Source organism: Amphiura filiformis, chromosome 9 (genome assembly GCF_039555335.1).
Source record: "Amphiura filiformis chromosome 9, Afil_fr2py, whole genome shotgun sequence".
NCBI classification, from domain to species: domain Eukaryota; kingdom Metazoa; phylum Echinodermata; class Ophiuroidea; order Amphilepidida; family Amphiuridae; genus Amphiura; species Amphiura filiformis.
In genome coordinates, this window is record NC_092636.1 from 10,908,139 (window position 1) to 10,920,050 (window position 11,912).

Below are 11,912 nucleotides of genomic sequence, written 5' to 3' on the forward strand. Positions count from 1 at the left end.
AATATTATGTAGCCAGAGGTCTCCAGTGATATAAAAAATCACAATTTTTTTGAGAAAATTGTGGGGGATGATGCTGTGGATCACGAAATGCCCTTTTAAAACAAGTATACTAGTACTAGTAGTTTCTGAACAACGAAGAAACCAACACTGGGAACTTGAATGGCTCCATTGAATAATTATGAAACAGGATTTTCATCACATTTTATTCTTTCAAATATCAGTTAACTTCATGAACCACAAGTTACATCATGAACAATAAGGTGGCAATGACTTATTGTAAGGCGACGGAAAAAACACCCTGTTTGACGGGCCCAACTGACCCAGATTTTGTGTTTTGGATTTTTTTTAAATTTTGCTAAAATCATGTATAATCAGCCATTTATTGGCCAATATTGGCTAATAAATATTAATTTTTATACATTTTTTAAATATTCAGCAAAATATGTTTGCAAAAAATCATCACTTTTTGTCATAATTAAGCTTGCGGTGATATTTTAGGGTCATTTATGCCTCCAGAAAAAAAATCTCCGCCAACCGACCTTACTTGAAAAGTCTATCTGCCCGTAAAACAGGTTGTTTTTTTCGTCGCCTAATATTAAATAATTATTTAAACAAATTAGAAACTGAATGTAAGAATAAATTATGTACTGTAGCTATGAAGAATTTCTGAATTGTATCAAGATTGGTACATTTTTAATTGTCCTCTGGACAGTAGTTACATGTTTTAGGGCATATTTCGTTCAATGTTAACCTTTCATCTTCGAACCATACAGCACGTTCACATGAGCTGAGTCGGGCTATGAGTTGATTACAGTAGACAAAGTGGTCATCTTCAGGAATACACGGGGCTGTTAGGAAACAAAATAAATGTAGAACGATTTGTGATACATGCATGATAACAGAACACGGAAGAAAAATCAAGTGATTTCAGGGCCGGATTTACCTTTTGGGGGCCGGGCTCTTGGCCAGGTCAGAATTTGGAGACCCCAAACTCACCGTGGGGAAGGCATGTGCACTCAAGTGGCCAAGTTTTTGTTTAGAGGGTGACGAGCATATTTTGTTCCAAATTTACAAAGATGATTGCGAAAAATGTAAATTTCAGACTATTTCAGCCCAAGATGAAGGTGAATCATACGATGTATGTGGTCAGTGCACGCGAAGCGCGGAACATTTTTGCAAGATTACCACTGATATTTTGGTCCAAAACATGGTGTTTTCGGGCTAAAAAGGAACATGTGCAGGGCAATTTTGGGGGCCCTAAATGTTGAGGGCCCTGTGCCCGGGCCCATCTGGCCCAATAGTAAATCCGGCCCTGAGTGATTCACAATCACATGGAGACTTTCCTCGTAGGCCTACTTATGTGAACTCAAAAAGTCAACCAAATTTCAACAGAGCGAAAATTGATTGCCTGTATAGGTATGATCAGGTTTTTCAATCCATTCTCTGATCAATCTTTAGTCCGTGCGACATTGCTGATTGTCGACAAAGTATAAGGGCCCCCAGGAAGATCAGTGTTTTCATTGATGGGATTACCCTGCTTAAAGAAAGTATTGCCAAATGAGACCAACAACAACAACAACAGCACCTTAGCATTTTCAATAAAATGCTATCCAAAAATTGGGGATTTGGACCTATAGTAGGCTACTTTCACTGTTTCTGAAAAAGGCTTCATGGTCAATACGTTCCCCCTATATGCTTTGGGTACCTCCTAGAGGGTATCTCCTTAATTACTGCATCATTTTGCATTTTATAATAATGCTAGCGTTGCTGTCGTTTTGACGGCCAACTCCTGATAGAATCTTGAAGGAAGTTTCTGCTAGACTTTATGCCAACCATGATACTAAATGCACGAGTCACTTGCCATGCTGGTCGTATCTCATTAACCCCAACCATACCCGCGTTTTTTTGCTATCGGAAGGGAAAGAAGAAACGAAAAAGGAGAGAAGGTGAAGAAAGAAGTCACTTGGTACCCCCGGGATTCGAACCCGGGACCCCTCGCATGCCACGCAGAAGATCACCGACCAGTTACCACGGATGTTACGCTGGCCCGGGCAGCGATTTCCTAGACTTATTCCACCAGCCGTCTACACTGCGCATGTACTGTGTTATGCTTCGTAGTGACCAGAATATTGACGAATGAGGGCAGCAGTTTAAGCGATTTCCATTGATTTCAAAATTGCAGCCATTTCAAAAGGATTTAACATGAGGTGATGCCAAAGGAGTAATACAGATAAATGACAATGATTTATTAACACCTCACTGGATAATAGCCATCTTGAATTTCAAAATGGTCACCATTTCAGGAACAATATGCAATTATGCATCATAACCTGTGATTTTAAGAGACTTTGTAAAGCATTTAAACCACAAGATGATCCTTTTGAAATGGCGGCCATTTTGAAATCCATACGGTTGATGGAAAATAATGCTAATGATACTTTTCTGATACGTCTAGACAATGACACCAAAAAAGCATCCTTAGCAAAACAAAATGCAAATATACATATTCCCTACACTATTGAATAATTAAGTCCATACTCCTAAAAAAACTCCTTAAAGGAGTATTTCGTGATCCTAGCATCCTCTATTTATGTCATTTTTCAGTAGATATCCACGAAAAAAACCTATTCCCAAAATTTCAGTTGATTCCGATTTTACGTTCGCGAGTTATGCATGATTATGTGTATTACACTGCTCCATAAACAATGCGTTGTAGTTTCGTTCTGGTGCACCAGAACGAAATTCAAATTTCACGATATCTTTGCTAAACGAATTAATCTGCAAGAAATATTTTGTACATAAACATTATGTAGCCAGAGGTTTCCAGTGATATAAAAATCTCAACTTTTTTGAGAAAAGTGGGGGATGAGGCTGTGGATCACGAAATGCCCTTTTAAATATACAACTCCCCAAATTATAACTCTACATTATCATATTTTGGCCTTTTCTGTCATTCATATTTTCTGTCCAGCTTTAACCATTTCTGGGCCTTTTCTGGCATTATGTCAGAATTGAACATAATCCACCGCCACCAATTTTGTTGTTGTTGTTGCTTATAGGAATCTGCCTGAAACCAAGTGCATTAGAACCGCTTCCAATTCCCAACTGCTTACAATATAAATATTATTCTCGCTCACAGTTTTAATTTATGGCGGCAACGGCTATGTTTTTGCTGGACCATGAAAAGGTACCAGCCTATATTAGTAATGTTACCAGCTTTATTCTAGCTTACAAGCGTACTTAACAAGTTACTGACGAACCTTTTGGTCTGAAATGGACATATCTTGAAATGCATGCACGAAGGTACGACCACCCGAGTGGTGTCAAATGAAAGAGAGAAAAAAATAATACAGAAACACAGGGGGTTCCACTCCTAATAGTTTTAAAGTTGTGGTCCATTTTGATCTTCAAAATCATCAGAAGTCGCCTAATTGGGCTTCTAATCACGGGTGTGGCAACTTTATAGATAACCTGCATGAACTTGATTTAATGACGAAATCAGTGATGCCAGACGCATTTGTCGTAAACTTGAACGCAAATGGTGTAAAACAAAAATTAGTTGTGACCATGATGCCTACATTGAGCAAAGTAAATCTGTTAACAAAATGATCAATAGTGCTAAAGAAACGTATTGCAAAGACATTCTTGAACTTGAACCGCTGATAGTATAAATATGTATTCTACTTTAAGAACTCTAGACAATTACCAAATGCTGACTTATGTAATGCATTTGCTAGGTACTTTACACAGAAGGTGGTTAAAATAAGAAATGAACTTGATATGATAAACCTCACTTGTGTTGACCCGGAAACAGTTGTCACACATTCAAACTGTAGTGATGATACTAATGTTACCAATGCTTTAGTTTTAGACGTGTTCAATACTGTGTCTGTTGAGGTTTTAAGAAGTACAGTTGCTTCAACACCAAACAAAACATGTTCTTTTGGATATCATTCCAATGTGGCTTCTTAACGACAATATTGACTCTGTGAGAGGCCACTTGCTAATATCATTAATGAGTCTTTCAAAAGTGGTGTGTTTCCAACGAAACTGCGCGAGGCGGTGGTGTCCCCCATTCTTAAAAAATACGCCGAAGAATTACCAGCCTGGAACCATGCAGTCTCCAATATCAGCTATCTCTCAAAAATCATGGAGAAACTGGTGTGTGCACAAATTATTGAGCATCTTAGTTTCAATTGTTTTTCTGAAGAGTTTCAGTCCGCCTATAGACTTCAGCACAGCACAGAAACTGCTTTGCTACGTGTCAAGACTGATATTATGAAAGAGCTGGATAATAATAGAGCTGTTGCTGTTGTCTTATTGGACCAATCAGCCGCATATGATACGGTCCACCATCAAATCCTTCTCAAGCGGCTTTTAACAACACCTTCTAAATTACCGGCAATGCTCTTAACTGGATTGAGTCATATTTGCATGACAGATCCTTCCGTGTGTGCGTCGAAGAGAGTTCATCGATAGAATCTGGTATTCCTCAAGGCTCCGTGGTTGGACCGTTCTTTTTTTCTATGTTCACTTATCAAATCGGTTCCATTTTTCGCAAAAATAACATCAGCTTCCATGTGTACGCAGACGACATTCAGCTTTACTTGCCTTTTAACCCCAAAGATAACATCGAGTGCGATCAAGTGATGACAAGACTTTCTGCGTGCATCGGTGATATATATGGGTATTTCTCTGAAAAGGTGTACTATTGGAAGATAGGCAAATATGAATTTGAAAATGATTATAAAAATGTTTCCTTTACATATCTGTAAGGATGTAAGTCTTTAGTGCATGAAAACAATATTTGGCGCAATCTTTAGGGCGCCCTCTATATTATAGAGGGCGTAATTTGCAGGTTGTGCCAGGTGAGCATCATCTCCGTCACATTTTGGCCAAAAAGGAAAAAAGGACAAAAAAATTGTTAAAACTCTTAATTATGAGTTTTATGGATAACTTGTAAGTTGCTTGATTCATGTTTGCTTTTTTCATTTAAAAAATATGATTTTGTACTTTCGTCATTTAGTTGGGACAATGAGAGGCAGGCTGTACGGAAATGTCATGTCTGTTAGTATTTTTTTATACAAACTTAAGTATATTCATAATTTTGCTTGAAATAACTAAATAAATTTCTATTCACATAGTATACACATATCAATTACATTTCCAAATAGTAAATTCCATGTTGTCTGGGTCAAAGGTCAAATAAAGGTCAACAACAATTGTGATGGAGATGACAATGCTGTGATGGAGATGATGGTGATGTGACGGAGATGATATTTATACACAAATTCCTATAGAGAATCATCTCCGCCACGACAAATTGTGACGCCAACTGATGTAGCGGAGATGATGGTTCAGACATTGCTTACGATTAATAGCAGGGTTAAGCTTACCCACGTGGTACATATCACCACAACAGCTTGTGGGACATATTCAACCATCATTATTTTCCGGAAAAAATCAACAATAAGACTTATATCAAATTGATCAGAAACGTTTGGAGATGATGTTGAATAAAGGTACGCGCGTGTTTACTTGAAGATACCCTCAAAATTGGCAGGAAAAGAGTGCCAATGTGCACCTATTCCGGGTTGATGTTTTTCGTCGTCTGTAAAAGGCCGCGTACAGGGTCAAATTATTGACCTCTGATATTTGGTCTTCACCTCCAGCCGTTTTGATGCCAATGTGACGGCAATGATGCAAAACCAAGGGACAGCAATTTTTTGACACAAATATTTGAATTATTCCATAAAATTGACTTTAGAAGTGGTTTAAAAACCTTCTTAGACATGATATTTACCCCAGTCAGTGGTAATTTTCACTTCCCACACTTGCTCGCAAAAATACTACAAAATCACTAAAATTCGGTGCGTGACATCGGGACATGGGGTTTTCAGGGGGGTCGTCAGATATTGAAGAATTGTTTGACTCCAAGAAATTAATTTTTCCCCACTTGGATGTTCTTAACTATTTTTATACATACAAAAGTCCATGACTAAGCCAAAAAAGAAAAACAAAATCCGCTTTTAAAACTTTTATGAGCGCCGAAAGTCGCGGGACTTAAAAGTTACTCTTTTCAGAGAATCAGTGCCTGGATGACGATGAATGTGAATAAACTAAAACTCAACAATGACCAAGTAAGAGGTTTTTTTTATAGCCGTGTCAAGTTACAATGCTGAGAATTGGTGACAGTGTTACTCAGCAATCATATAATATCCGGAATCTTGGCGTCATTTTTGACCAAAAAAATGTCCATGACTGACCATTTGAAAACCATCACCAAGACTGAACAGATTCATCAGGATCGTTCATAAATCACTGGTAAGCCAATGTTCTCAAAACGGATTCAAGTAGTAAATTTGGTAGGCCTACTCACTAGAAATATTTCGATTCCTATCAGGCAGTGGCGTAACCAGTGGGGTGGCCGGGGGGGCAAGCTGCCCCCCCGGGCACAAAAAAACTGGGAAGAAGAGCAAAAAATTGGGAAGGGGAAAAGAAAAGGGAAAGAAAGAGGGAAGAAGATCTATAGGGTCCTACTACTTTCATTGTGAAATTTGTTCTCTGAAACACTGATTTTTTAGCTTCTAATATGCCAAAAACCAGGAGCTTCAGGGGGCTCCGCCCCCTTGACCCCCGCCGGGGCTTTGCCCCTGGACCCCACCAGGGGCCCTAAGGCGGGCCCCTGGACCCCACCAGTTTAATGCTTCGCGGCAAGCCGCTCGCATATAAATACTACGATTTTTTTTCAGAAATTAGGAAATTTTACAATCTTGCCCCCGGAAGGTCAGGTCTGGTTACGCCCCTGCTATCAGGGATCTTGATCACTGTTTGGTGAGTGTTATTGTTTCTAGATGTTATCGGCACACTTTGTGACGGATTTTGATGACGTCACATGGGTTGCTTGCCGATTGATGATCTGATCGTAGATCCGATTAAGTCTGTACACCCCTCGTCCTTGTTCATGGTGATGTTGCCTCTACTCCTAATCCAGATGACCCCTTGCCTCCCCCCCCTCGTAGCGCCGCCACTGTCATCTCAATGTGTTCAAGGGACTGCACGACTCACGAGCTTGTTCCTCGTGACTGAGTTTCTTGTGCCTTATCCCTGGGTGGCAAAGTCTTCGCTCTGGTAATGACACTCTTCTTCTTCAGTGCCCAACAGTCATGTTGTTCAGGAAGCGTTTAATAACAAATTTGTTCCAATCCATATATGATTCCACCGTCTCTGCGAGCCTCTTTTCAGTGTCCGACTGCATTATTTTTTAGTGTTTTTTTATGCATGCAATTTATATTTTCCTGCTTGTTAATTACTGTGTACTTTTCTAATGTATTTTATGCTTGCATTTTATGAGTTTAATTTTATATGTATTTTATATCTTCTTGCTTGTATGTGTATATTAAGCCAGTGCTTTTAGCTTGTATACAGCGCTTTGTTCTTTTTTTTAGCTAAGGCGCTTTATAAATGTCTGTATTAATAATAATAATAATAATAATAATAATAATAATAATAATAATAATAATAATAATAAAAATAATAATAAAATAATAATAATAATAATAATAATAATTTATTGTTACTTTATAGTTGATTCACATAAATTTTGAAATAGCATCATAAAAAATCCTAATAAAAGAAAAAAAACAATAAATGTCCCTGCGCATCTTCCTTTTAGCCCCGAAAACACCGTGTTTTGGGCTAAAATATAGGGTAAAATGCACACGCGCATAATTGGCCTCTCACTTTAGCTAAATTCACCTCCATTTGGGGCTAAATTAGTTTGAAATTAAAATTTAGCTGTGCGCAAATATCCCAGTAATATCGGAACAAAATAATGCCCCCACCTCCCTCTAAATTTGAATGCTTCCGACGCCACTGTTTACCTACATAGGCCTACAAGCGTTAAGGCAGCCACAAGATCTTTTTTCTTAAGAGTGTAGACCTCGATGAACCCATCAATATTTAACATGGCAATCACATCAGGGACTTAACTACACGATGTAGAGCGGTTACCACACCACAGCTGAACCATGGGCTTCGGCAATATATTGTGGTATACCACTTTCACCTGGGTTAATACCTTCTTGACTTGAGATTTATAGACCCAAAATATGAATATTGACCCAGGTCTTATGAGGAGTGTTACCCAAGGTAGAGAAATTATTTTTTATTATATTCTTTACTTTTATCTCTTTCAATTGACACCCTCGGGAGTCATATCTTCTTGGCATTTTGAGATATGAAAAGGACCCATATGAATATTGACCCGGGTCTTATGAGTGTCACCCCTGGGTGGGAAAATATTTTTAATGGGGGGGGCTATATTCTTTACTATTTCCTCTTTCATTTGACACCACTTGGGAGTCATACCTTTTTGACATTTAGAGATATACCCATTTCAGACCAAAACGTTAGTCAGTAAATAACTTAGTACAGCAAGTAAGTAAGCTAGTAACATACACTTGGATACCATTGCATGGTTCAGCAAAAATTATATAGACATGCATCAAACTAGAAACCAAAATTGTTATGAAGAACAAAACCTTGAAAATACCCATTGGATTGGGTTATTCCAGTTGAAATTCAAACACCCCCTATGGAAGACATGATCGTAATCTCCTACACGGGGAGTGTGAATTTCAAATGGGGTTACCTGAATGGATGACTTCATTTGAATTCTTCACCCCCAGTGTGGTAGATTAAGGCCGTGTCTTCCATAGCGGGTGTATGGATTTCAACTGGAATGGCTCATTGACTTACGTTGCTGCGTTGGCGTTGGTTGAATAGAATCACCAGGACAGTTATTACAGGCGACTGGACACTTCTCTTTGAGAGGGAAAATACCGTCCGAGAAATAAATTTCTATATTGCAATTGGACTTAACAGCCGTCTTTAGTTGGTCACAGTATGGCAATTTTTCCGTGCACTCCTCTGAAGCTTCTTGAGCTGAAAAATAAAGAAATTTACTTACTTTTGATAATTTGTTTAAATAATTGATACCATAAAGTGTAGGCCTATGGAAAGTTAACATAATATATTGAGGTTCATGAAAGTTCGTTTGTGTTGGTATAAATCATGATTTTGATTTAAACTTTTGATCCAAACATCGTAAGGAATTAATTCCTACCTCGGAATTTAATACCTCGGAGCCAACCAACCATCTTTCAATAAAGACGGGACCCGGTTCAAACTTTCAGGAGTCCGGAGCCCGGTTCAAACTCGAGTCTGTGGCCCGGTTCAAACTTCTAGGAGTTTGGGCCCGGTTCAAACTTTCAGGAGTCTGGGCCCGATTATCTATTTGTTTTCATGAATTGGAAGACGTTCTTTGATGTATTACTGAGCTCAATCATCTGAAATTACTGGAACGTGAGCCACCCAGGCTGGTGGCTCAGCATAGTGTTTTATTAACAGAATTAACTCCAAATTCGTTTCCTAATGAGTTTTAGTAGGAAGTAAAAGCACAATGTCCGTTTTCCCGTCCACGGATGTCCGCGTCCAGCACCATCAGCAAAATAATACAAAATGCGTTCGTAAAATATTTGTTTCATTATTGTTGCCAGTAACCTATGTTGCCCTACCCTACACTGCAAAAACAAGTGTTTATATTTAAACACCATATTGTGTTTATCAGAGCAACACTTAATAAACACATAATTCATGTTAATGGTCTAACACTAATGTTCATAAATTAACACTTGGTGTTATATTACAAACACTAATGTTTGTAATATAACACCAAGTGTTAATTTATGAACATTAGTGTTAGAAAAATTAACATTAGTGTTAGACCATTAACATGAATTATGTGTTTATTAAGTGTTGCTCTGATAAACACAATATGGTGTTTAAATATAAACACTTGTTTTTGCAGTGTATTACTTACCAACGACGTCTTTTAAGAGAATTCCAATTAAAAACAATACCATGTTGGTAATCCAATTATTTCTCCTGAATGAAATCATATTAATACCTAATTGTAAAGAAACACGCTGTCTCTCTGTCATGGCTAGTCTACAGTGTCATCGCTGATTTCTATTTTAGTAACCAGTAATAAACCATATTTTATTATTATTTTTTCATGGTACCAGTAGAAACATGTGCGAATTAATCCACGTGTCTCTCACGCGAGGACACCAAGTTTTCTTGATTTTTCAATAAAGGGCTGGGATAGCGACGTTTTCACGTATTTTTAATGGGACCTGAGAGCACATCAGACATATCGAATTGCATTTTGAAAACGAGGAATGTCCTTCTGATATCAAAGAATTTTGATTTTTTGAAATTCGCGATATAATACACATTTTATGGAAAATGATTATATTTATGGAAAATGGTTAAAAATTGATATTTTGGAAATTTTACAGGACTTGAAATAAATTGTATAAATCTAATGATATGTACTTAAAGTGTATAATAGCTGGGATGAAAAGTCGTCCATCATATGAAAATTATGACCTTTCGTATTTGAAGATATAGATTTTCCCCCTAAAACGCCAAAACAAATTAGGTCTTTTGAGGTACTACTAAAACATGTATATCTCCAAGATTTTCCATGAAATTTACCTTCACGTTTATTTTTCTCTTTTATTAAGAAGCCACCATATACGATCTTTAGAATGAGGATGACTACCATGAGTGATGTATTATTGAATAGGCCTACACTCTATCAAGAAAATGAACATCACAATTGCTGGTGCATGATGAGTACATGTTGGCTCAATCCTTCAGTCTTTCAACAGCTACACATTGTCATTGGCTTGTGCTGTTGGCGACTAAAGTTTGATGGCATGTAAAGCTACGTCATTTTAAAGTAAAAGTGAACACCGATGGCGGTATTTACAAAATCGTGTTTGCATCTTTACAATGGCATCAAAACGTCAGAAAAAGAATATGAAAAGCAAAAAAAAAAATTATCATGAAATGTAAGGAATATTTTATATTATTTGGCTAAATTAAAATTTATGTAAATAGCGCCCTCAGTTTTCACACAAATATACAGTTTATAAAATTACCACAAAAAAGCAGAAAAGATTAATAAGTGGATAAAGAAACGAAAATCTATGTTTAAAAAAAGCTACAAATGTAGGTATATGTTAGTGTGATAGCTGTTGGTATTGTCCAAGTCTAGAATTGAACATTATTATAATGTTTTGTTAGAAAAGTTAATAAATTACCTCATCAAACAATCGTTTACAGGTAAAAGGTTAGGGGTTAATTCTGCTCGATAGAAACGTAAAGGATCGCGAAATTTGCTCAAACAATTAAAGGCACATTCAGTGATTTGCTCATCCGGACGATCGTAAAAATCATCAAAATTCAGATTTTGTCATTGTCATAGATTTGCTAACGTAGCACTATGCTAGTGGTTCAGCCGAAAGCCATGTATTTAAGATATAAGACAAAATAAGGCATTTACATGAATCTGTAATTTATATACTGACAGTATATAAATTAGATACATGTATTTGAATGGATCCTGAAGTTAGTCAATACTGCAATAATGCTGTTTTCGTTATTTTTGCCAATTTTTTACCCTTCAAAAATACCTAATGACAATTTAAATAACTTATTCTTCGCTTTTAGGCAATTTATAAACAGGTGGGTTTTTTTTGGCACTTTCGCTGGGATCACTGAAAGGGCCTTTAATGCATAAAATACAAAATATAAATAGTACAATGATGGATGATGGGTAAAACTCAACACTTTTGAATATAATAATGAAAGCAAAATAAGTGAGTAATAATAATAATATATATAATAATGATATAAATATTTATGAATAATTGAAGTTGATGTAGATAATACAGCCAATTAATGGTATAGTAAGATAATGTAATTACAGTACACTGCGTTGTTCATAGTAGATAATCAATGATACACATTTTATTATTATTTTATGTTAATGTTTACTA

The 11,912-nt window shown here is 36.9% G+C and overlaps 1 protein-coding gene across 1 annotated transcript; it reads right to left on the reverse strand.

Moving 5' to 3' along the window:
• Positions 1-202: 202 nt before the first annotated feature.
• LOC140160279 (uncharacterized) lies at positions 203-10,040 on the reverse strand. Its single transcript, XM_072183549.1, has 3 exons — positions 9,884-10,040; positions 8,761-8,946; positions 203-848 (listed from the first exon to the last, which is right to left on the reverse strand). Exons 1-3 carry the CDS (start codon positions 10,002-10,004, stop codon positions 694-696), a joined length of 462 nt encoding a protein of 153 aa, XP_072039650.1. The 5' UTR covers positions 10,005-10,040; the 3' UTR covers positions 203-693.
• Between the last annotated feature and the right edge of the window lie 1,872 nt (positions 10,041-11,912).

Coding starts and splice junctions, on each gene's coding strand:
- LOC140160279 (XM_072183549.1), bottom strand. CDS start 10,004: ATGACAGAGAGACAGCGTGTTTCTTTACAATTAGGTATTAATATGATT. Junction 8,947..9,883: donor TCTCTTAAAAGACGTCGTTG/GTAAGTAATACA, acceptor TTTATTTTTCAG/CTCAAGAAGCTTCAGAGGAG. Junction 849..8,760: donor ACCAACGCCAACGCAGCAAC/GTAAGTCAATGA, acceptor GTTTCCTAACAG/CCCCGTGTATTCCTGAAGAT.